This window comes from Lonchura striata, chromosome 16, assembly GCF_046129695.1.
Source record: "Lonchura striata isolate bLonStr1 chromosome 16, bLonStr1.mat, whole genome shotgun sequence".
Taxonomy (NCBI): Eukaryota; Metazoa; Chordata; class Aves; order Passeriformes; family Estrildidae; genus Lonchura; species Lonchura striata.
Genome location: NC_134618.1, coordinates 8,902,593 through 8,928,685, shown reverse-complemented (window position 1 = coordinate 8,928,685; position 26,093 = coordinate 8,902,593). Strand labels below are relative to the sequence as shown.

The 26,093-nt window shown below is 37.8% G+C and overlaps 1 protein-coding gene across 1 annotated transcript; it reads right to left on the bottom strand.

The window, feature by feature from the left end:
* Positions 1-4,452: 4,452 nt before the first annotated feature.
* GSPT1 (G1 to S phase transition 1) lies at positions 4,453-25,849 on the bottom strand. Its single transcript, XM_021539832.3, has 15 exons — positions 25,432-25,849; positions 15,913-15,960; positions 15,501-15,542; positions 14,542-14,769; positions 13,501-13,534; positions 12,970-13,047; positions 11,545-11,725; positions 11,035-11,189; positions 9,917-10,057; positions 9,077-9,170; positions 8,663-8,743; positions 7,909-8,082; positions 7,389-7,478; positions 6,894-7,062; positions 4,453-6,193 (listed from the first exon to the last, which is right to left on the bottom strand). The coding sequence occupies exons 1-15, from the start codon at positions 25,730-25,732 to the stop codon at positions 6,141-6,143; spliced, it is 1,869 nt and encodes a 622-aa protein (XP_021395507.1). The 5' UTR covers positions 25,733-25,849; the 3' UTR covers positions 4,453-6,140.
* Between the last annotated feature and the right edge of the window lie 244 nt (positions 25,850-26,093).

Sequence of the window (26,093 nt, the reverse complement as noted above, 5' to 3'; positions counted from 1 at the left end):
ATTTTCCTCATACACTCCTTCTTGAGCATGGCTATTTCCAAATCACTACCATTGGAGCAACCACTGATTATCACGTCAAACCATTTCTTCCTCGTGTGTGACTAATAAAGGCAGAGGTCCTGCCTCTCCTGCTCAGTTTAGAAATGTATTGACTGACTACTTGGAAATAGTTTAATTACAGAATGCTTATTCCATTGAGTTCCATGCTGGATAAGTAGATTTTTCTGAGATAAAATCTACCCTGGAATTATTTTGGTCTCATTCTCACAGTGCTGTGTGTGTCCTGGCAGCTTTGGATTGTCTGCATTTGTCACACAGGTAAACTGCTCTCTGGATAACACAGCTATGTATAGCCAGGGCTTAAATATGTATGAAATTAGGAGTCTTAGTCATTTACTCTTCTCTAGATTTTTTTTCCTGCTCTTTGCCTTTCTATGTGTGATTTTATTCCTTCTCATCAGATGTCTTCCAACAAAATTTGTTGCTCCATCAGTGTGGCCAGTGCAAAGAGAAACTAAAATACCCTAGTTTCTTGGCAAGCTGCTTTATGTAGTGGTTTATATTTTCTTTCTGCTGTTAGTGTTTTTGTAGCAATATAAGAATAGTTGATGGCATCAAGACTTACCCATACAGGAAAGAACTATACAGACATACCCTGATTTTAAATAGTGAATAAAAACATCCTGGAAAATGGAAATTTTCCTTTCCTATTGTGTTTTTTGAACAAAACCAAAACCAAATCAAAGCAAAAAAGAAACTGGCTAAAAAATAGAAAAGCTGTCCTTTGTTGCCATGTCGTATGAAGTACTGATTAGAGAAATTACTGAAGGTGAGGAACATGCAGGGTAGCCAAGGAGGGCAGACTCATTAAAGCCTTTTCAGTACTGCTGAAATTTCTGCATGTGATACTTGCTGTGGTACTGTATATTCTGTCTATTAGCCTTGCTTCTATCTTTGCATATTTTAGGGCTGCCGTATTTTAATAAAACATCAACATATTAATGTGACGTTAAAACAAAATAGAAAAAGTCAGATGACTGGAACATCTCTCTGAAAATGAGCCAGGCTAGTCCTGTAGATATGATTGAACAGCATGTTTGAACATTGACTTTACTGGGTCAGTATAGCATTAATAGGATAAAACTGCAGGGACTATTATTAGTGACTCAGATTTGAATTTTTCACAAATCAGTCTCATCCAAGTACATTTTTCTGAAAAAGTTTTGGTCTGACACAACTAAATTTTACCAGATGTGGTTTAACTGACTTAGTCTAATCATTTTCTCTTGAAAGGTACTTGAGGTAGCTAATAGAGCTGTCTCGAAAAAATTAAGTTAATCTGTTTATAAGAAATATTTCAGTTTAATACAGCATGCAATCAATATGAACTATAAAAGAGTGCACCTTTAATTTAGCAATGTCATAAATTTAGTTACTCCTGCAAGGAAATCAGGTTTGTTACTTTTATCGGTGTTATTGCTGTACACTGTCCTGCTGTAGCTCTCAATTTAACTTTTTGGATCATGAAAGTATGTATTTTTCTTTAAAAAAAATTGTGTCGCTTATTTAAATGCTAAGATAGAAAATAATTTCAATACATTCTATCTTATTACTTGTTTTTTTAATATGCCTAATTTTGTACTTTCACACAGCAAAAGGTGCTACTGTTTCTGCTGTTAAGAGGTCTTTTAGGTTTAAGGTTATTCAAATTTCATTTCCTGGCTTGTATTCCTCTAGACTATTTGATGGCAATACCAAAATCCCAGATCTCTATAAATGTAGTTCTTGCAACAAAACCAGCACAAAGAGTATGCAGAGTTTAAGACAGGACTAAGAAATGCTTTACAAGAGAGCTCAGAAGAGAATCTCCCCACTAGACCAGAGTTCAAGCTCTGTTTTCTTTGCAGTGCTGGAGTCAGCCTCCAGCTGTAACCTGACTCAGACACGAGGCTTTGGTGCAAGTTATTCACAGGCACCAAGAGGGCTGTTCCAAAGGACTGGACAAAGCTGCAAAGCTTTCTTGCTATAATGCTTTGCCTCACATCCCTTCTAGGGACTTAACAATGACAGGAACACTGCCTCAAGTACCTTTTTGTCACACCGCAGTTAATCTGTCCTGTCTCTTGTTACTCTTTTTGAGAAGTAGGTGGACTTTTTTTGGTGTATGGAACTGACAGGAGATGTAGAAAAATTTACATTGGAAGGAAAGCCAATGAAAGAATATGGATTATCAAATGTATATATACACAGACAACAGATTTTGGGTTTGTTAGCATAAATTTCTATTTTATATTAAGACTAGAATCCTTTCTAGTATTTTTTCAGAGGAAAAGTAGTATCTTGTCAGGTTTATAGTGTGATAAAATAAACACAAGGAAAGAAACATGTTCACAGTATAAAATCTTCAGTAGTAACTCCAGTTTTGTTGGTATTATTTTTTTGTACCAAATCCTCTATAGAGTATACAAAAAGAGCAGAATAAGTAAGAGCCTTTAAGTACCAGTTCAGGAAGAAAACAGTCTTGTCTGGAGTACATGTCATCTGCTTTAACAGCATCATTTCAACAGTCTGCAGTATGAACCAAAAAGCCAGAGTAATACAAACCAAATACCTGGGACATTGAAACAATATTTTCTTCTTAGGTAATATTCAGTAATAAACACTTATAAAAACACATTTCTCATCATTAACATGATTTTTAATATATAGACTGGTGTCGTAAGTAGTCTAAAATAGAGGTTCTTCATTGAGTAATTTTCATTTGGCTTTTTATGCCACTGAAAAAATTCTGTAGAGGGGCTAAAAACTGCGACCAGCAAATATCCCCATGGATAAATCTCCTTAAAACAGCTATTTTTCTTACAACACTATTACACCATCATCAATAGCTTGCTGTTCAGGAATACAATTTACTACCAGGATAAGGATTTCAGGAACTGGTGTCATCATGTTTGTGGATCAGTTCCTGATTGTCTGCTAAGATGAGCAAGTAGCTGGAATGGTTTCATGTAGACAGTTGATGGCAATGTTACTCAACTGACCACTGCCCCCATTGCTCCAGCTACTGTGCTTTACTTCTTGGAGCTTGCAGAAACAAGGAATTATTTTCCTGTTGCCAAATCATTAGTACTGCTGCACATTCAGATTTTTTTTTATTTAGTATTTATTACATATACAAAGGTTTTCAGTTCAAGTTATATCATGGCTAAGCACTCTAGCTGTATCTACACTAAAAACTTGGCCAACAATCAGAAAGGTGTGATCCTCATCAGTACCACACTGCAAATGCTATTATACTGAGGGAAGAAACCCCTGAACTCTCTTTTCTGCAGAAACACACTCAGAATTTTGCTGGTATGAATTAAAGCTACACCATGGGAATACCCTGCCAGCACTCCATGCAAGCAGTTACCCTGGCAGTGCTCCAAGGGGTGCTATATTGGCAATCCAACTTTTATTTCCTTTTTTTTTTCCTCCTTCCTTTCAACTGTTGTGGTTGCATAGCTCCTTTATTTTTGTATCATCATCTTCAAAGCAGCATACCACATTTTCACAAAAGGAAATATTCAAAATGGTAATTTAAAAAAGTTTATTACAGTGAATCAGCAAATAGTATTTATTTCCAACAAAGCCACATTATCTTTTTGTCTTCTTTCATCTAGATTTAGCTGTATTTAATAGTAGCAAAAATGGGACTATAAAATGTAGAATGGAGATGAAATGAAAAAGTTGAGATGTAATCCGAGGACTATTCAAACACAATGTACTTCCAGCTCTTCTACCCAAAATGCCGCCAATTCATGTACATTTATGCCTTACATTTTCATATATTTGCTATAGAATGCAAATATTTTATACCTAAATAAAAACCTCCTACAGGATAGGAATATCTTTAATTGCATACTGTGGATTCTGTTAATGAATTTATAATAATACAACCTCTCCATTTACAGACCAGGTGACATTAACTGGAATCATGGAAATGGCAATCAAATGCACTAGATGGGATGAATAATGGAGATAGTGACTTTCTATCTACTGATACTCCAACCCACCAGGTGATTATTCAGTTTAATATTAAATACTCAGTCCAGCCTCAAAATAATGAAGTTTTAAAATCCCACATTAAGTTTACTCAACAGTGGAAAACTGATGCTGGAGCATCATCTAGAAAAAAAAAGTTTTAAAGGACCTAGCAATTTAGGAATCTAACTGTAAGTATTATCCAGTAATGGTCCCTGCAAATTTCAAATCCACGAGCTTACTTCAAGAAAGCAGTCAGATATCTGGAAATCTTGTTAGTCCAGAATAGGAACAAGACAATAAGTTTCCCTGGCTTTTAATTTCTTCATTAGTTTAAGATCCAAGGAACTGTGGGATTTGTTCACTTGGTAGAAACAAAAAAAGTTACTTTTTAAACCCTGATTTACCAAAAAAATAAAAGCCCAGAGATTTGCAGACATAATAAAATTTATTTAAATTCCATGCATTACGGTAGCTACAAGTGTAGTCATATGAAACTGAAGGACAATAATTTCTTCTGTCCATACAATGTAGCTGTAAGTGAAATGAATGGGAGTTCCACAGTTACAAAGAAACAAACAAAACAAAACAAAAAAAAAATCAAAAAAATGTAAATCTGTTTCAGTTTTGAGTTTCAATTCAGATACAGTCACTAGACTGTAAATCTTTGGGGGAGAAGATGGGCTCACCAATTTTACAGCTGAGAATGTTTAGTTTTAAGATATTCTGAAGAAGCTCAGAAGATACCTTTTAATAATTACTACTAATACTCTGAAAAATGAAAAACAATCCCTTCGCCTTCATCCTAATTGTTAGAATCAGGACAGCAATTGCAGACAGTCCATTTTCAAAGTGCAGCTAAATAGGGTTTTATTATGCAGCTCCTTCAAGTTGTACTGAGTAAGCTTTACTTTGAACCAGTTTTGCTTTAATTTCTCAAGAAAAAACTTCACTGGTTCTCATAAGCTTACATTGCTTTTTGATATGCAAAAATTTACAGACTGTGCTTGATTCTGACCCTCCCATATTATAGTATGTGCAAACTCTTAGGGATTTAAATAGTCTTTCTCCCTCTCAGTTCAGACTGGTCTTTAAAACAGCAAGGATTATCTGGCCCTCTAAATTAAAGACAGGGTGAACTGAGTAATTTATGCAACTGGCACTTTTTAATTGGCCCAGTTCTCCCACAAAATGTAGCTCTTATAAATACTAATAGGCACTATTGCCACAGATTCTCTTATTTTTGCAAGTTTCGCTGATTTACTGGTTGTTAGCATTTTCTGCAGTTAAGAATTTAATAATGCTGAATTTTTATAAAGACACAATATGTAGTTCTAGTCTTCAAAATTGACTTCCTGTGTCTAGTAATGATGTTAGGCCAACCTTAATTTGCTGAAGATATTAACAAATGTAAAGCTAATGAAGGTACCACATTTGCATGAATGTTTTTTAATTTCCAGAATGCATTCAAGAAAGGGAAGGGGCAAACCTAATTATTTTAATACAAACTTGGTTGAGTGCCCAATTGCCTCATTTAAAACTGTGTGTGTGGGGAGGCTGAGGAGTTTAGAAAAGTCCAAGTAACCAAATATCTGGGTTACTGGGAAGTTAAAAAGCTAATGCAACTGCGTTACATCCGGATAAAAAACATTATTCAAAAGCAATTCCAATACCGAAAAAGATTTCAAATTGAATAGTTTATTAACATGGTAGTCATCTTTGTAACATGTGCACACACACTCGCACACTCTGAATGATCTGCCTGGAAAAAAGAGGTCTTAATATAGATGCTGGGGGAAATTAAACATTAAAAATCCTTTAGATTTTCATAATTATAGGCAATTATGTCCACATCACTTACAAAGCTATTGCCGAATCTTTCCAAGGAAGCAGAATTTGGGAGAAAAAAAAATTGTTTTTGGGAAAATTCAACAGTGGCATAGCAGAGCTCTCAATATGAGAAAGCTGACATAATGTGGACCTTTGCTGTGAAATTTGTCTTTGCAAAATATGGGGAGAAGTTTATCAATGGGCAGAAAATAAGACGGCGGTGTGAAGTAGGCTTTTGCTGAGTCGATTTTCCTCACAGTATTGTGCGGGGTCATTGAGAAAAATGCTTAGTCCTTCTCTGGAACCAGTTTCAGAACTTTTCCAATTGCAATGGTCTTACCTAAACCAAGGAGACAAACAGCAGTTATATTTACTGTGAAAGGAATGTAGACATCTCCAAGAACATGAAAACTTGCCCCAAAATACAGGCTCTCAAGTATTGGAAATCACAGAATGAATTATTATGTTGTAGCATCAGTGTATTTTAATAAAGCACAATAACATTTTAAAAATAGTAAGCCAATTATTCTGACAGTAAAGAACACACTGTGGATTGTGTAAAGCCTGCTTCTACACTCATCTAAAGAGAAGGCAAAGCAGAATCACTACCAGATCTGTTTACTACTTTTCAAATAATTTATTTTAAACACATCCCACAAATCTGTGAGTTTACCAGGGTCTGCATGTGAAAGCCCAATGTACAATCCCCCTGATACTTTTAAACTTTAAACAGTGAAACTGTGTTATTCATATTGTAGGTGGACGTTCGAGGACACATGAAAAAAGCACTGCTGGTTATTTTTCAAATCCAGTCTTTTGTTTCACAATGCATATTTCTGTACACTATTCAAATAAAACTGTCTCTCTGTTACTAGCAAGGATTCTGCACAATGACAACAGTTTGCTTAGATTTACTTTTCCATTGTTACCCAGAGAGTGATTTCCACTAGATAACAGTATCTTAATACCTCACTGCCATGGGTCTCTGAGTCCAAGTAAGCTTTTGCAGCAGTCAGTACCTGCTGCTGAAGCAGCCTTACCCTCATCCCTTAAGGTGAAGCGACCCATCTGAGGGAAATCTTTGAATGTCTCAAGGCAGATCGTTCCTGCTGTCCTTAAACGGGCAATACAGACTTGATCTTGTTTCACAAAGCGGGGCCGTGTCTTACTTTTTTCTCCTGTTTTTTTGTCTACCAAGCAGATTAAGGCCTGTGAAAGAGAAAAAAAATAGCTGTGAGTGTGAAAATAAGGGTTATTTTTCCTTACAAACAGAATTGGTCTAAGAAAGAACATACTTACAAACAAATACATTAAAAGGTTTGCATGGTTTATTCAGTCATGACATACACTACTTTTCAGAAGGCTTATGCTAACAGTTACAGCCATTTTTGTTTGTGTTAGGGCACAACCAAGAATTCCATTCAAGGCTGGAGCTTTGTTACTTTAGCTGCTATACAAATGTATGACATGACATAACTCTTCATCCCAACAACTGGATTGTTTATATTCACATCACAACTTAAAATGACACTTACTGTTATCTCAACTTCTTCAATACAGGTGTGGATGTGCAGCACTGCATTATAACCTGGGCAGATAATGGATTTGTGCTCAATTATCACTATCTGTAAAACAATTCAAAATAAGTGCATTTTTCCTAATTTCAGTTATAAAAGAACAGAGAATAATCAATGCAGAACTATATTAAAAAGTCTATTGCACAATATACACATAAATTTTTGTCAAAGAGCAACATTTTATAAGTTTATAATATGGAGGTAAAAAACTGAAGAACTGGCCTGATGAGGTCTTGCTTTCACTATTATAAGTATCTAAAACTTAATTGAGAAGTTACATTCAAAACAACTTAGATTTTAAAACTCAAATTAAAGATGTCAGTGTTAAGTATATATGTTATTGCCCATTTAGAGATATAGCAGTGAATAAGAAATATGAACTGAAACTTCAAACTACCAAAGTTTTAGATTTGGCAAAGCATAAAACATTTCCATGGGTTTTACCCCTCTATACAGAAATTAAATGTTCTTATTCTACCTGGGCATCAAATGTACGTCCAGAATGACAAAGGTTGTTGAGATCACAGAGAATAAATCCTGGAAGGATCTCCTCCTCTTCAATTCCCTTCAGTCTGATCTTTAGATTTTCACCTGGGGCTACTGAGTCAGTTTCTACATCATCAGAAAGAATTCCAAGAACTTCCACATTGTGCTTAATGAAAACAAAAATGTTATTTTGTATTGTGAATATTTGAATCAGGAACAAAATTGCAATATAACAGTTCCAATAAATAATTCTACTACAGTTTAAGTTAGATATATATGGTTCTGTCAAGCTTCAGAACATTTAAAATATTTGAATGATGAATTACTAAGACTTTGATTTCTTAAAAGAAGTTTTTTCTTTTTCAAGTTTTTTTTTCCTGTTTCCCTTTGGGGGAAAGAATAAAAAAATAAAAGGGGGAAAGAAATAAACTCTTGAGCAGTATTAACCTACAGTAGGTAAAAGGCTTAGTGGGCCAACTGTACAAACATGAAATAAAATCCAGTTGAAGTGTGATAATTTGTAGTCCAGGAACTGAGTTTACTAAGGTAGGAGAACCCAAGTTATGACTGTTAAGGAGCTACACAACACCCTCTGTGCCCAGAAACATCACCCATGTAAAATGTGAGAGCTTAGCTGTGTTCAACAGAGCAACAGAACATTTTCTGATTTAAAGTAATGAGTATCTTTAAGAACAAAGCTCTTTTTTATGGCAGTAAATTTTCTAAATATTTAAACCTTACCATACCTTGTTTGGCATCATCACAAGCTGTTGTCCTTTGCAAATAGAGCCCGACTCCAGCTTCCCAAGGACCACAGTGCCCATGTCCTTCACAAAAAGAAATCATTACATAGCAACTGAAAACATTTTCCTAAAGAGTCCACTATTCATGATTTATCTCTGAGTTTGATTACTTAACTCTATGAATATCTAGCACTGCTAGACTTAGTATTTTGGAAATTGTTCTCATGAAAAATTAGATTTTAGGAATTTCATATAATGCCAAAATTGTTTACTTCCCCTTCTCTCCTCTATTCTACAGTTGGAAATGTAACATTAGCAAAGAAGAAAGATACCCTCTAAAAGTACAGTAAATAGTCCATTTACTGCTTTCTGAAAACAGTCTCTTTATACTTTCTGTATTATTATTTTAATCTGTACCTTATATTTATCCACAATTGGCAGCCTGATTGGTCCATCAACTGAACGGTTGAAGTTTGGCAAATTATCCAGGTATGGAATAAATGGTAATCCACTAAAAAAGCAGAAGGCATTTGTTTCAATTTCGTGAGTACCCTTCCATTTAAAAATAAATAACTCAAAATGGATAAATGCAGTCCAACAAAATGAATCATATTCACCTTGTTATCATTTAGAAAAATGACCTCTAAGACAGTTAAATCTATTATAACATCCCATCAGCAGTGTCCATTTTAACCCAACCAACATATTAATACCCAGGAAATGCATGATTTTAAGTTACATTACAGGCATATTTTACACAAATTAATTATTCCTTTGAGACTCATGACAGATGTGCATCCAAAATATATTTTGGAAATACAAAACCATAAGCTAGGTCCAAATGTGATTTCTATTAATTCTTTTTAAAGTACACTGAACAATATAGAAAAACATGACATCCACTGAGAGACATGGCTTGTCCCTAATTATAATACAGCTTCAAGCAAACTGTTCACATCAAACAATTACTCATTCTAGCAACATCAGCTGCTGCATCACTGGCAAATTCTAGTGCTCGTAAGGCACTCACACAGCCAAAGAACACTGCTAATATTTTATTAATAATCTTACGCAGTTTGCAAAGGCTTTTCATTGGCACGTTGCATGGCTGTGTTCTTGTTGCTCTGGCCGTATTTCGTCAAGCACTTTGGCACACAACTACAACATACCACGCTCTGCTACCTCCCAGCTTCACTGAAGCATTTACTTTTATTGAAATATAGCAAATATTCAAGTTGCTCAATTTAAGATACATACATATACCAAGGACAGAATTCTGACTGTTCTTTAAGGTTTGCTCCAGTCAGTCCTGAGCAGGGCATGAAATGAATGTCCTTTTTGGGATTGAAGCCAACTTTCTTCAAAAATGGCACCAGTTTCTCTTTACATTCCTCATATCTATTAAATGACAAGTAGATCAAGGTAAGTTCCACTGATTCCAGTATAACATAATCCTGTGCTTTAAAAAACATGCAGACATTTCAGTTCCATCAGTTAAGTTACTATGTGAGCAGCAAGCAAGCCTAATTAAGGTCTGGAGGCCTATTTGCATCTTCTTCCCAGCCTTCCAGCACAGCTCAGTATTGTCTGTTCCCCTATTCCTCCTCATTCCTCTGCTCCATAAAGCATCATCAGTGCTCTTCCTACGCTTCAATGACAGGGCTGGGGAGCAGCAGCACAAGGTGGAGCTGCTTAAAGCAAGAGATCCAGGCCAGCACAGCAGGGCAGACCACGCAGACAGCTCCTGAGGTCAGGCTCCAGGCTGGCACTTGAGTGCTGGCTCAGTCTCCTCCAATCTCCTACAGTTTCTGGAGCTTTTGTGCTATTTATTTCTGTCACACTGCCTCCTCTCAGTTTGGGGTGAGTTCAGTAATGTCAGAAGATTGGGGCAGGACCAAGACAGAATTGGGTGTGCCATTGTCTCTTAGTGAAGCAGGCTGACATTCCAAGGTTGCACAGGCCCTCATGGCTTCCCACTAAAACTTCCACAATTCTGGGCAGAACACACAGCAGGTTCTCTGACAACTCTGGCAAACTCTATTACTGAAAACACAATTGCTTCCTTTTTAGACTCAGTATAAAGTTTCCAAGTCAACAATTAAACTATGCTAGAATGCATGGGGTTTATTAGGTATGTTTGCATGGATCCAAGCAGTTGACAGTGAATGTTGGAGTGCAGAACTTGCAGCTTAACTGAGAAGCACTGTCCTAGGCACTGAGCTTCTGGTTTTCCTGCCAGTCCAGGAAAACCTCTGCCTTTAGTCCACCAGTCAACCATTCTTTCAGCAATAATGGAACACAAAAATTACTTTACCTAGGGATTATTCTATTGTAGTATCTTTCAATTAAGATTAATTTTTTAATATTAAACTCACCTTTCATTGCTCCAGTTTACAGTTGGATCATCCATTTTATTAATAAGAACTATTAAATGCTTTACACCTGCTGTTTTTGCTAACATGGCATGTTCTCTTGTTTGTCCACCTTTCTCAAATCCAGTTTCAAACTCTCCTTTTCTTGCAGAAATAACCTAATTAAAGATACATATCTTAATAAAGGTTCTACAATTCTCTCAACAGAACAATCAATAATACTGCCTTATTCAAAAAAATATGGGTATTCAGACCTAGAAAAAGCTTCCAAAATGCACTGGTATATTCTCAGTATTACCCATTAATCTGCATTGATATGTAAAAAAATCACATGACACCTGTAGACAGCTTTAAGAAGCTGTTAAATTACTCCAAAACTCACTCATCTCAGTAAATGTAACATTTAAAAATTCTGCCTGCTGTAAGTAACCAAAAGAATAAAGAACAAAAAATAAAAACCAGAAGCTTAATTCCACAGCATATGCAAAATAGAAGTATCTGATCTGTCCTTACCAGCACAGCAAGATCAGCTTGAGAAGCCCCACCAATCATGTTTGGAACAAAGCTCTTGTGTCCAGGAGCATCTAAAATAGTGAAGTGTTTCTTCTCTGTTTCAAAATAGGCACGACCCACTTCTACTGTTTTACCTTTGTCTCGTTCTTCTTGGTTTGTGTCTAAGGCCCATGAAAGGTACCTAAAAAAATCCCAAACCAAATACTTTATTGTTGTATTGATTTTTATTATATTTATATATAATTTTTTAGTCATAAGAGACCTTATTTTTGGTTACTTATTTTAACCTCCTCAGCATTGCTAAATGCAAGGTCACTGTTGGTCTTGGAAATACTTAACTGACTGATTTGTGAGTACAGTGAGCTACAGAGCCCATTGACTGCTCTCCTTCACACACCTACAAGGATTCATTTTTAAAAATTCTGATAAACAATTTTCATTTTCTAAGTTCTTCAGCTGAGGTCTAACTTCAAATAATTTACATTTTGCCTCAGTCTCAGAAACATCTCAGGATCAAATACAAAACAATTTTTCCTTCTCAGCATAATTAACTAAAACATTAGTTCTACTAATGATAATAATATAATTATTGAGAATTGTAATTACTAGTTCTCATTTATTTGCACATATTAAGCAGAAGTTGGCTATGAAATAAACACCATCTTTATTTACACTATCTTTGATAGATTTTTCTTATATAGACTCTCGTCCCCTCCTAATTTTTCCCACTGGCTGCCAACAAGTTAGCTTTCAATTAGATAAACTGAAATTTAAAAAAAAATTACTTTCATCCTTCAGGTTTTGTGAAAACCAGTGAATATAAAGAAGAAAAAAAACTGCTCTTACTAAGGATAAAGAAGTGGTAATAACTCCACTGAGCTGGTGTAACACAGCAATATTTTTCACCATTGACAGCAGCCTGTAGGCATCCTTAGCTTTTGTTTTGTAGTGACTGGGTAGTGTCTGAAGAGACACTGCTTGGACGATGGTTGCTTGGTGAAAAGAACTATGTCAACCTTTTATTCCCCCCTCTCACACATGATTCAGTGAGTTCAGGTCAATGCCCATCCCCTGAGGATGCTCTACTCCTAAGGAAGTCTTTAACTGCTCCTTTTCCAGAGCCGTTTGAACCCCTTTTATCCTCCAGCCAAAAAGAGAAATCTATCAAAAAGGAAATCAATTTTGCAGGAGTTGTTTGAAACAAAAATCAGGCTGCTACATGTGCTGTATACACGCACTGCCCCCACAAAGCCCCACCAACCAAAAAACAACAAAACCCAAACCAAACAAGAGGCCCACAAAAACTCCACCCAGGACAAGAGCACCATCATGCCTGGAGGAAGCCAGGGCTACTGGGACAGAGACCAAAACCAGTTTCACTGCAATAAAGGGCAAAGTGTGCTACTATCTTCACGAAGTTCATACCATGTTTCTCTGTTTTTTTCTTTAGCTTCTCTTTCATATTTTTCAAGTGTTCTTTTGTCAACCATTCCTGTCAAATACCTAAGAAGAGGTAAAATAAAAGTGCAATTTTACAGAAAGCAGAAAAGGATTTCCAAATAGTTACATACTTATACAATCCCCGCAGATTGTTATGACTGAGAAATGAAGATATTGATTTTTTTAAATCTTCACAGAAAGTACGAAGTTTAACCCATAGTATAAGGCATGCATTTTAAAATACAAAGAAAAACAGCCACATTCTAAGAAGGTGATTAATTTTTAAAATTTTATAATGTTTGCTTTTGCATAGTTGTTTCTATTAAGTGAAAATCCTATAGCAATGATGGAATTAAGAAATTCCAAAGACAGTAAGTACCTCAATAGACAGGGATAAAAACATTGTTATGAAAGTATTAACATATGCTGATTAATGCCACAAAGAAAATATTACTCATTTTAACTGATGTTTTTTAATTCACAAGAACAGGAAATCTAAAATTTAAGTTTCCTTACATTATTTGTCCTCCAATAGTTGACTTGCCAGCATCTAAAAAAAAATTAATGCATGTAATTACCAATGTGCAATTCTAGAAACAGCAGACCATTACAAGCTAACTCATTTAGTTTGTTTCCAAAGGATTTATTTTTTTAACAATGATTTAAGTTTTTGAAAGCATCTTACACCTTCCCTTGTTCTCATTATAATTTGTTGTCAATTAAATTACACCATATTTTGAACATGCTGTTTTCATATATATCAATTTAGCGTTATCCATAACAAAAACCCCTCACCAAGCAGTGATCCAGCTAAAGCCAAGGTCAAGAGTGTGGGAAGCTCTTGCAAAATTCCCTCCTCTGCTTCCTTTATCCCTTGTCCCTAACTTGTGTGGGCTGCTCTTCAATATTGGGATGTACCTCTGCCCACAGCCCCTTTACTTTGTGTGACTCCATTCTGAATTTACCCAAGGACCAAAATTACAGTACTTTTAAGGTGGTACGTAACTACAGAAATGAAAAGACAGAATTTGTGGCATAACTTGTGATTCAATAATTCTCCTCTACTTCTAACACCACCCAAGTTTTCATGAAGCTTGTTAAAACTATTAAATGAAGATACTTTGCTATAAATGCTTCTTTTAACCATCAATTATGTTAATATATTGCTGTAACCCTACACATTTTGGTATTTAGAATAATAATTTTTGAATGCAATAGCAAGAACCCTTTTTATTTAAAATAAGCAGAAAAGCAGCACAATTTTCTTATTTTGTTCTTTAGCTCATAAACACAGATGTGTGACTTCAGCACTCAACAGGAGCAGGTACTTGAGAAATCATGAACACAGGCATTGTTGCATCCAAGAGAACATACTCTACCCTTGGCCCTCTACCCCTTTAAATGTTTCCTTTTCCAGAGCAGCTTCATTAGAATTGAGTGCTCCTGTGAGCCTCAAGACATGGTGAATACGAAGAACAGCATTAATTTCTAATGCTCTGAATTCTAGGCAATACACAACAGACAGATCCAACTACTTCATCTTCACTTAAAACTTACCTACGTGTCCAATGAATACTACATTTACGTGCTCTTTTTTAGGAGCACCTGGAGGTGCTACAACAGATTTCGGTTTTGGTATTTCCTCCTCCTCTTCCATCATTTCCTGAGCGCTCTCTTCAGAAGGCCCCGCATCCCCTGCAGGACCACCTCCGAGCTCTGCTTCACTGGGTTCTTCTTTGTGGTCCCACGACTCTTCTGGGGACATTTCTGTCTCTCCATTTTCCACTAAAAATGAACCAATTAGATATATTCATATAGATAAAGAAATTAAAAATAATTACCCCAGGGAAAAGCCCCTGTCCCAAAGGCCCAATCACAAGGCTTTAACTACTTTTAATGTTTGTTAACATTTTCCCATAGAAAAAGGGACAGCTGCTGCTCATTTCTGAAATTATTAATACCAGCACTTTCAAGCTAGCTTGTGTGCTGACATAAGAAATCTAGGATACAGAAACTTCTGTTTTAACAAGGCAACAATTTTAGAAAGCAAAGGCAAATCTGAAGATCCACTCAGACCAGCACAGTCTGAATCCACAAACACACACGACCATATGTTTAGAAAGCAAAGGAGAGGGATTATAGTTTAAGTTCACTCATAACCCATATATAAACAATTAGAAAGATACAATTTCCATGTCCTGTTTGTTCACATTGCTGACCACTTTAAAGTTTTTTGCTAATCACAATTCCACTCATGTTAATGGGGCTATTTGATAATATGAAATTATTTTTAAATAAAGCATTAATCATTTTACAGTGTCCAAGCAATCCAGTTGCAGCTCTCAATGCATACTAGTGTTCAATTACCTCTTTCCTCATCCAAGTATAAAGGTACAACAAAGTACATTAAGGACTATTTGTAAGTGTAAAGGCTCTACTATTTTGTTTGCAGTGATTAAGCAAAAGCACTGAAGTACATTACAGTACTATAATAGTAAAAACAATTCTCATCTTACCAACAGATTCTGAAATTTCCATGTTAACAGCAGCATTTGAACCTAGAAGAAAAAAAAAAGGGAGAAAAATTAATCATTAAAGACATACCTACCATGACAGTAATCAAGAACAAAGAAAAATGAATGACTAAATTAATAAAAGGAAAGTTCAAATGTTTTGGCAGTTGCCGAAGCTTTTTAATATACAGGTTCATTTCAAAAATTCTGCTTCATGCTAGTTTTATTATCTTCCATAAGCTACTTTATGAGCCTTTCCTAACTGCCTATGAAATTGTAAATAAATACAGATAATCACATTGCCTTACAAGAGCAGTATGAGGATAACAAGGATAGCAAAAAGTTCATAGAGACTTAAAAGAGATTATTTGCAATAATTTTAAAAAAAAAGTGTGATGATCACAAAAATTACTACCTTCACAAGAGGCTGTCTGCTCCTCTGGAGAAGGCTCTACAGGTGCACCTGCAAGGAAAAAAAAAAAATCTTTTAAAATACAATGATGTGACCAATTTTCAAACTTTGTCATAAAAGACCATCTCCCAACTTTATTGCAAGAAGTGTATGAAAAGAATAACCACTTCCCTCTCTGCCAAGTGGTATTAAACACAGCCTCTAAGCACAGATACTGCTAAAGAACACTGCCTAAACATGGTGAAAATAATATACCACTTCTAAAAACAACCCATTTTCCCCACCTGAATGGAAAGATAGACTTAAAGCAATTTTTCTATACACAGTATTTTACTTGCCCATCCTTTTTGAGCATGCTGGCTATTGGTAAGTGTTAGTGGTGTTCAAAAATATCAAAGCAGTTTCATAGTATCCAAAGACACAATGTAGTGTCACAAATACAGGGAAAGGGTCTGCCAGCAGCTGCTTACAGTCATATCTACACTGCTCTTGTGCCTCTCTTCCACTAAATGTTGAGTAGAAAATAGAAACGAGCTATTAAAAACAAATTCTTAACATCTTCTGTAGTTACTAAGTCAAGAGATGATAAATTCATTCAGATGTCTGATAAGTTTGCCAGTCCTCTTAAACACTAGAGCACAGTCCCATTACGTGGAGGGCAATCTCACTGGTCAGGCATATCTATCAAAGCCACAAGTATGGTTTGTTGGATAAATTACTCAACCCATTCATGCACTCAACCATGCCACTACATTTTATGTTGAGGTGTAACTAATTATTAAATCTACCAGGAACGATACATTGCAATTAACACTTGCACCTCACAATGTTTTGGGATGTTATTTCACATGATCAAGGGGCCTTCTATAACTATACATAAAACCTTAACCTATTTCGTTTTCTCTTGGGAAACAAGTTATCTTTTTTTTCAACCACATACAATATTCATACCCTCTGTTTAGCTGTACTCCGGCTCTCCTTCAACTGAGTTCTGAACACAGATCTTAGAGCATCACTTGCTCTATACGCATGATGGGACCTAAAGATGAAACAAATCCCCTCAAAAGAACAAAGCCATACAGAGAAGGACCTGATTCTAAGCCTCTTTGCTTTCGCACTGTTTGCGTATTTGCTGCAGACTCCTCTGAAGTGGAGCAGTGCTGGGCGAGCTGGCAGGGGGCCAGAGGACAGGGCTTTGCAGGCTGGGTGAATGTGGGTCACAGCACAACACCAGTGGCCAGCAGCAAACCGGGGAGGGGGCACAGCAATGCCCGACTCCCTGCACTCCTGTCTTGGATCACACACGAGCTACACTCCCAAAAACAAACCAGCCACACTCGAAGAGAATGATTTAATATAATCAGTAAAAGCGTAAGAATAGAATACCCTTAGATCCTTTTAAAGAAACGATCTATCACTTCATTTGGCAGCTGGAAAAGACGCCAAGCAGCACATTTTTGAGTGTGGCAAGCAGTTTGCACAAAATCTAGGTATGAACCTAAAGCCTCCATTTTGTAGCACATCAGAAGATTGTTGGCTATTTCACACATACTGTGGTTGGGATGCATAAATATTTTAATTATAAGATCATTTTAACAAGCTTTTGATTTCACTCCAGAACTTTGCCTGTAATGAAACATGTATCAAATGGCAGTATTAATGCACTTGCCTTGGAACAGAAGTTCTGTGAGTGGTTGGAGAGCTAGTTAATTTCTGAGAAATATATTGTCATATAAACTCAGTTTTTACTTTCTGGTCTGCAATACAGCAGGTATGCAGGCAGGAAAGAAGTTTCTTCACAGCCAACAGAGAGGAAGTAGAAAAAAGGTCCCTCTGTAAATTTTGTACCGGTCTAGCACATGAGAGTCAATAAGACAGTTTGTGCATGGATGCTACAGAGTACTAGTGTACACAACCAGGGGGCAACAGATATTCAGCTATAACCACAGCCATTTATTAAACTCTGGTCACTTTGGCACACAAGTGGCAGACATGCTTTGGAAGAGGTCACTGAATTGTATCATACACGTTTCTTCAAAGCAGAAAGAAACATAAACCACTCACTAAAAAAAGTATTGTTAAGAAACCAAGTAAATAAATAAAGAACCCTAATTTCAAAACTAACATACTCTGAGTGACAAAAATAAACAGTCTCCACAGTAATGGTCTACTTCTGATAAACAATTTCAGGTTATGTCAGGTTATTTCAGACAAAGGCTCATATTTACCACACTCTGTGTGGAAGTGAACAAATTGCCTGAAATGTGCCTTAAGACCATCATCTGAAAAGAAGGATGCAATCCTACTGCTTCCTTAGCATTTTGGTCTGTCACTTCTTCTCGTTTGTGAAGATCATCCAGACAGGAATGTTTCATATGAGAGGGACTCAAAACATACTTTGTAGGAAATCTGATTTTAAAGTCAGGACATGCCTTAAGTGACGCCAATTTTTTAATGCCTCAAATTATTAGATTTACACATGACAAGCAGCTGATGGATTTTACACCTCACCATCTCCATCTCTCCTTCAAGCCCTAAGTCAAGAACTGCTGTTGCAACCTTATCCACAGTATTACATGGAGTGAGTGGCTTATCTTTACTCCTGCTTAACATCAGAGCCTTAGGACATTTTATGGAATATCTCTGTTGTCAATGCCAAGGGTAAAAATGGATACAGATGCTGCATTTATCTACTGGTGCCATCACACAATGACATTATGTAATTCAGAGTCTTGTCTGGAAAAGGTAATTGTGGGGATTTTTTAAATGTAAAATTCACTAGAAGAGTATGTACACTACCAATACAGAGTCCAATATTGCACAACTTGTAAAACACGGTGACTGACCTCTTTAAAATACATCTCATGTCCTAAAGAATCCACTCTGCCTACTTCATTCACACAGCATTCTACTACAGCTGATGAGTTTGTTGTGTATCACACTAGGTTTTGTACTTGTTTGCATTTTTTGTTGTACAATAACCAAAGCTGCACAAGTACAACAAATTTGAAGTTATCATCCAACCTCTGAAAATATTGTTTTAAAAGACTATAAGCCAGGAACTTTGCAGCATTAACATATTAAAATGCTTGCAGATAAACAACAGAAAATTGCTTTTTAATTAAGGATGTAGCAAGCTTTTCATATCTAGAACAAGTACAGCTGGCAAAGTAGGAATCAATATTAGAACAGTGGTTAAAACAAAAAGTCAAACTCAACAACCTCCATTTTTACACAAACCTCAGTGTTTACCAGATGCACAGAAAAAGCTGAAAAAGGTCTCCACACGAGTAAGAACTGCCAGTGGTTAACTGGTAATTCTTCAGCAGCAAACCTGAGCCACAATGCAAATGCCTTCACAGAATTGATGAGAAGCATAAATTTGGTGCAATACACAGCAGCACTGAGCTCCCAGCCTGCTCTGCTGTTGAAGTGATAAGAACCTGGACAGGACTGGAACCTCACAGCTGGGGTAGACTACAGAGTTAATGAAACTCTGCACCACACAGCAGAGAGATTAAAAAAAAGTAAAAAAAATAGAAGAAGCAAATTCAGCCTGAAATAAACATCTTATCTAAAAACTTAGATGCCTGTATAGTGAATTTGTTATTGCTTCTCTAATACAGGTATCAAGTTCCTTCACAAGGATTCCTGAAGAGTGAATATGACACCCACCTCAGGATTCCCATCACCTTTTTGTATGTGTAATTACAATACCTGAGTTCAGCACATATTTACACAAGTCATACAGTCTCAACAGTTTTCATGCATTACATAACAGATGTTTGCCCCCCCTTTTTTAAAATGAAAGCATAAAGGGAATTACAGAAGAGTAAAAAAAAAAAAAAAGTCCGCATCAAACACACACAGCTTGAAAAGCAGAATAAAAAAAGCCCCAAGAGATTCTTAGATAACAAAACACACAAAAATTACGTCAAGCACAAATAAAGCCAAACAAAGTGCTTTATATCCAATACTTAAAACTGTATAGGAAGAAAAGGTTTTGAGGAGTTCACTGTAAGGCAGTTGTTTTGAAAGTTTAACCCAAAATTATGTTCTCCTCTCTGCCCTGCTTTATAGCCTATACCCCAGCTTCACCAGTGGACACATCAGTTTTTAAAATGCAGCACAGCAAAAGCAGCTTTAATAGTTTAATGTGACTCTGTAAAATTCACCAAAAAATTAGCACTTGTTTCATATTCATGGGATTTTATTACATGTTAGCTTAGTAAAAGATCCACCTTCTTTCTTCTCTAGTGAGGACACACCTTAAGTTTATCTTATCTAAACTCAACATGCTTCTTAACAACTAAGTTTAAAAAAGCTTATGGGGATTTTCAGGGAATATACTGAAGTCCTCTTTTGCTTAAGGTCAAGTATTTGTGCTAAGTTGATAACCTGATTTTTAAGACAGATAATTAAGAAACCAAGCTCAGTATTTCAACAGTTCAGGATTCCACTCTGACAAAAATCTCTCATAACCCAGTATCTTTAGTATGAGTCATATTTTTAGTATTGTATCTCCTGTCCTAAACTTACTTTTGTAATGAAATACAATCACTGTCATTTTCTCATAGACCTCTTCAAAATATAGTCATCAATTTAATGAATTAAATTATGACTACTTTATTCCTTCATAATAAAAAACACAAAGTAAAACCATCTTTCTATCTTAGTTTCATACAATCAGCTGCTTCTTTTCCTTGCCTATCATCTCTCATCACAAAACAGGAGAAAAAATTCCAAAAGTCCTTAAGTGGAACTGTAAAACCATATTATAAATAGAATCCAAGAATTATCCCAATTTATTTTTGTGTTCATTTTGATAGAGCAATCAAGTTTTAAGATAACATCATGCTTTCAAACACATTCAAGCAGTAGCCCAAAGCAGAGTGCCAAACACATGGTCAGCAGGCTGCCTCAGCCCCCAGGACAGCTCATGCAGTGCACAGCCGACTCCCAGGGCTTTGTGTGTCTTTTACTGAAGTCATGCAAGGCCACGAGGGTGATGAATTATTCTAACAGGAGCAACACAATCCTGGCCACCTTCCTGGGGACACTTTAGATGCAGACAAAGGACATCTGTGTAACACAGTGGCACCCTGAGTGCATCACACAGGTATGTTGTATCTGATCACTGTCAGTGCCAAGACATCCAGCCTTTCTCTGCACTCTTTCAGAAGTGGTTGTACAGCTCACCTGTCTAGAGAAGCTGATACAGAGACTGCTCTAGATAGTCAAGTGCCAACTCAAATCAAGATTTTCAGATAAGAAGAATTTATCCCATGTACTGGTGCTGACAATACAACCCTGATTTGCTGCCATGTGAGCAGGAAGTTTGCAGTTCTGAAGGACTAACAATAACCCTACCAGCACTGGTGAAGAAATCATCAGCACAGGGCTGTTCCAAGGCTGACATGAAAAACCATGTAACCCTTTAACACAACAGCTTCTTGAACTGTGGGCTACTAGTCTTAGACAAGCCTTTCTTAGCAAGTTCACATGCAAAGTGAAGTCTCTTGAGGACTGAGACATTGAAGAGTCTCACAGTGTAAAATGAGATACCAGGCTTTGGAGAACACAGCAGTACAGATAACTCATCATCCTGCTCTAGAAACTACAGGTTTCAGAGCTAAAGTAGATGATGGTGAAACTCCACCTCTTGTGTCTGACTGACATATGCACATCCCAGCTGCTACAAGGTCAGAAAAAATGAGGGCAGGGAAAAGCAGGAAGAAAAATGCTATATCCATTTATTTACAGCACTTGAAGGCTGAGGATGTCCAGCTGCTTGAATGCAACTGTTTCAGAAGTGACTACTGCAGGCAAGTGAGGATATTTAGGAAGTGAAGCAAACAGGGGCACTGAATCTTAAGCCAGATGTTTGCTTGGCTCAGGACTGCAGGGGCAAGTTGTTTAAACTGTAGTCATTAACAAAGATGTTTAGAGATTGATTTGAAGTGGTCAAGAGCATGACCAAATTAAACAGTAGCCCTAATACTACCAGAAAGACAAATGCTTTCCTTACACCCACTGCTGTGTGTCACACTTCTAATTCTTATTACTTTCATACTAATGATGCTTTTTCCCTTGCTACTACCACTGCATACTTCAAATCAGTGAACAATTCAGGTTGGAAGGGATCCCAGGAGTTAGCTAGTTTAGTCTCCTGCTCCAAGCAGATTCAACAGTGAATACTTTAAAATTATTTTTGAAAAGAAAAACTAACACAAAATATAATAAAGACCATACAAGGAAGCTGTGATAAATTTTACCAAGAATCCTGTGAGTATTCAAGAACTATGACAAAAATGCAGATTGATGCTGCATTTGTAAAAATGTTTTGATTCTCTCATACCCAATTAAAAAAAAAAATAGAAATCTTATTTTCTGCTACATACATCTACAAAAGTAATGACATTTAGTACCAAAAGAAGTCATAGAAACTAAAGAGTGAAGTTGCAAGGCACAGTTGTGACTATGAATGTTTTGAGGCCCTAACACAATCTACTATCATTTCATTATCACAAATGGCCTTAATTTAGTTCAGTTTGCTAGTCCAGCAACTGCCAGAGAGTCTCCTCAGAAGTACAACGTGTCTGTGACTCCCTCCCAGTTCACCTGGCACATAACTGTGCTGCAGCCATGGCCGTCACAGACAAAAAACCTAAAAGGCTTCATTTCACATTTCCAACAGAATCCAACAAGAAAAGATTTTACACAAATGGGTTTGACTTGGACACAATTTGATAAATGCAAGTCCTCATAGCTACATTTAAAACATACTGCTTTTAGCATATTCCTTAGGCTCAAAAATGTAAATAATATGCTTTTCCCATATAATCAAATTATAGTTTAGTAATTATTTTGGAATGAAATGATCTCTGAGTGTAAGTTATATTGGTGGCAAACATCAGTCAGCTTTCTTCCTAATATACAATTTCCAATCAAAAGAAAGCATCTGTAAACCAGTTTTAAAGTAAGTATTAGGAATGCAGGTCTCAGGAGTTTCCCAGTTCTAGAAAGTGAACATCTTATTCCATAAATGGCTTCTGGAAGTGCTCCTTCTGTGCTCTAAACATAAATGACAGGAATTTTATTCAAATTATTAGAAGCATTAAGTTAGTGTGTATGAAAGGAAACACTATTACATGCTGCAGCCACACAATGGAATCACTCCTGTGGAATTTTTATATGCCATGCTGCTACTACACATTTATCTTGATATAAAATGGCCTTTGAATTACTAAGGAATTATGACTTGAACAAAACCTCACCAAGAGAAAATTCCAAGAAGAAAAGCATTACTAGAACTTTAGGCCACTGAAATGCCTCAAGTGACACCCAACTTTTTAGATTTCTTAAGGTTTAGATCTGTCAAGGCTAATTTAGGTTCTTCCCACTACAAACTATGTAATCAAGAATGAGTGTCACAGAGCACCTAATTCCCTATGGGAACAAAAGCAAACTGGGTTGCTGAAAAGTAACCTATTCAGCACCATTGTCTAATCACATGTTCTTCTGACTTATTTCCAGAGCAAGCTCCACCTAGTTCTTCCAGCCAGGAAAGTAGTTGTCACCTTATACAAACATTTGCAAGGAGAAGACTGTCAATTACCTTCTGTAACCAAGCACATCAGACCCGGAGGGGTACCCAGCAAGTACAGTACTCCAGTTAGGAAAGAAACAGAATTTTTTTAACTGCAGGTTTTTGTCTGCCTAATCTTAGGGATATTGAAGCTACTTAGAGAAACTCAAAATCCTAAGCCTTAAAGAAGATACAGCAATCAAAGTAAATTCAAACCAGGTAGATGATAGCACTATGTAGGAAATGTACTTCAGCAAGGAAGACACAAACAAAGCTATCCTGATCACTCCAGAATATCAGACAGTTTTCAAGCCATCCTTAATTTCTGGAAAGAAGAAGCTCATCACAGGCTGCAGAAGTAGCAAAAGAGTGGAGAAAAGAAGAATGAAGAATAATGAGTAGGTGAGGAGATGTAGTTTGAATTCCTACCAAAAAATTAACTATAGAATGCCTTAGATGAAATCTTAAAAAGCAGCCTGGAGGAAAAAAAAAAATCAAAACACTAAAAAAAATTTCAATATTGGTTACATAGCTAAAAACCCAAACCTTTGATTCAGATTGTAATATCTGCAATACAGGAATGGATTTTGAAGATTAGTCAAGGGTGCACCATGTGTTCATCACAGCCCCAAGCTACCCAGTCTGCCTCTGCATCTGTGAACTTTAACATATACCTTTATTCTAAATGGAATTCAAGAGTCTGCCCATGGCTTCTCTGAAGTTTATTTTAATGCACTTAGACACTACTTGCCTGCACAGTACATGAGCTACAACTTCTGCTAAAAATCAGGAGTGCTGAACAGCTGTAGAGAACATATAATCTAACATAAAGAACAGGTTAATATTCTGTTACAAAAATGTTAAAGTGTCACATATAAAAGTTACAGATTTTAGTTCTTAACAACTATTAAATTTAGATACTAGGGAGATCAAGACCAATTAATTATTGAGGCAAAATACAATAAAAAACAAGGCACAACCAACAGGAAATCAGGCCAACATAATGCAACAAGTAGTGTCTTTAGTGAAATTAAATTACTAGATAAATACCTGAAACACTAGCTTGTTTCATATTATGCCAATAGGGATACAGAAAATTATAGGAAAAATTAGGAAGATATCAAACTCCTTAGCTGCAGGAGTGACATTAAAACACTACCACAAAGTTAAGGAGCATGTCTGATGTTTGGAAGAACCTTCAGTTTGGAGCTGAAAATGAAGAACTAGCCCTCCTTTAATTTCCCATATGCAAAGTAAATCTAGTATAAACATTGGTTGTGTACACAAAGATCCTTTGAAATTAAAAGCAGGGTAAATTTCAGGTTATTCCATTAGCTGAGGCCAGCTGGACAAAACTCCCTTCCCTACTAATCCTTTATCGACATTATGTTAGGAAAAAAAATAAATCACTTGATATAATCTTCAAAAAGACATTTAAGATACATCTGAGCCACTGGTGGCTGAAGCCGTGCTTTTCTTCCCAGCAACACTAAATTTATTACCTCCAAAATCCTCGACAACTCCTACAATTACACGTTATATAGCATACATATTACAAATATTGTACTTATTTTATATATTATAGGAAGAGCAGAGCTACGTGTTTTTTTCCCCATCACGGGTGACCCTTGGCGAGCAAAGGTCCCGGCGCAACGCGCACGGGACCCGCAGGGAGCCGGGGCACCCCGGCTCCGCTGCCCGCCGGGCAGAGCAGCCGCGGCTCCCCCAGCTCGGGGCTGCCTCGGGCGGCGGCGGCTCCCCTGCGCTGCCCCCCGCCCGCTCCCCAGCGCCGCTCCGCGCAGGGCGCCCCGGCCGTGCCCCTCCCGCAGCCCGGCCCGGCCCCTGCCCGGCCGCCGCGGGCCCGGCGCCCTCCCAACATGGCCCCCATCCCTCCCCGCCCCCCTCGCCCTCCGCGGTGCCGGCCCCGCACTTACCGAGCGGCGGCGGCGGCGGGAGGCCGGGCGGGGGCGAGGGCGGCGGCAGGCCGGGCGCCGGGCCGCTCCGCAGGAAGGACGGCACGAACTCGGCGGCGTGGACGTTGGGCACGAAGGGCTTGGCGTTGACGTTCAGCTGCCGGCTGAAGGCCGCCCCGAGCAGCTCCTGCTGCGCCTCGGCCTCCGCGGCCGGCGGGGCGCAGCCCGGGCCGGCGCCGCTGCCCGGCTCGATGTCCGCCTGGTCCCAGCAGTCGGGAGCCGAGTCGCTGCTGCTCCCGCTGCCGCTCCCGTTCGCCTCCATTTTGTGGCGGCCCCACAAGGCTCTGCGGCCCCGAAGCGTCTCCCGGGTGAGGGGGGAGCCGGCGGCGGCACCGACTCAGCACTCGCTCCGCCGATTCCGCGTGTGCTCCGCCGCCCCGACGCGAGCGCAGTGTGGCCTCTCGGGCCGCCGTACCCCCTCCCGGCAACCTCTCCTACCGCCATCGTAGTAGTTTTTATCTCCTCCGGCCCTCCTCCTGCCGTACGTCCTAGGCACGGCGCGGGAACTACAATACCCGTCACACCACGCGCGCGCACCCGCGCCCCGCCTCCCGAGGACAGACGGGAAATGGAGTTGCCTTCGTTCCTTGAGCGCTCAGGAACTGCAACTCCCGGCGGCCGTC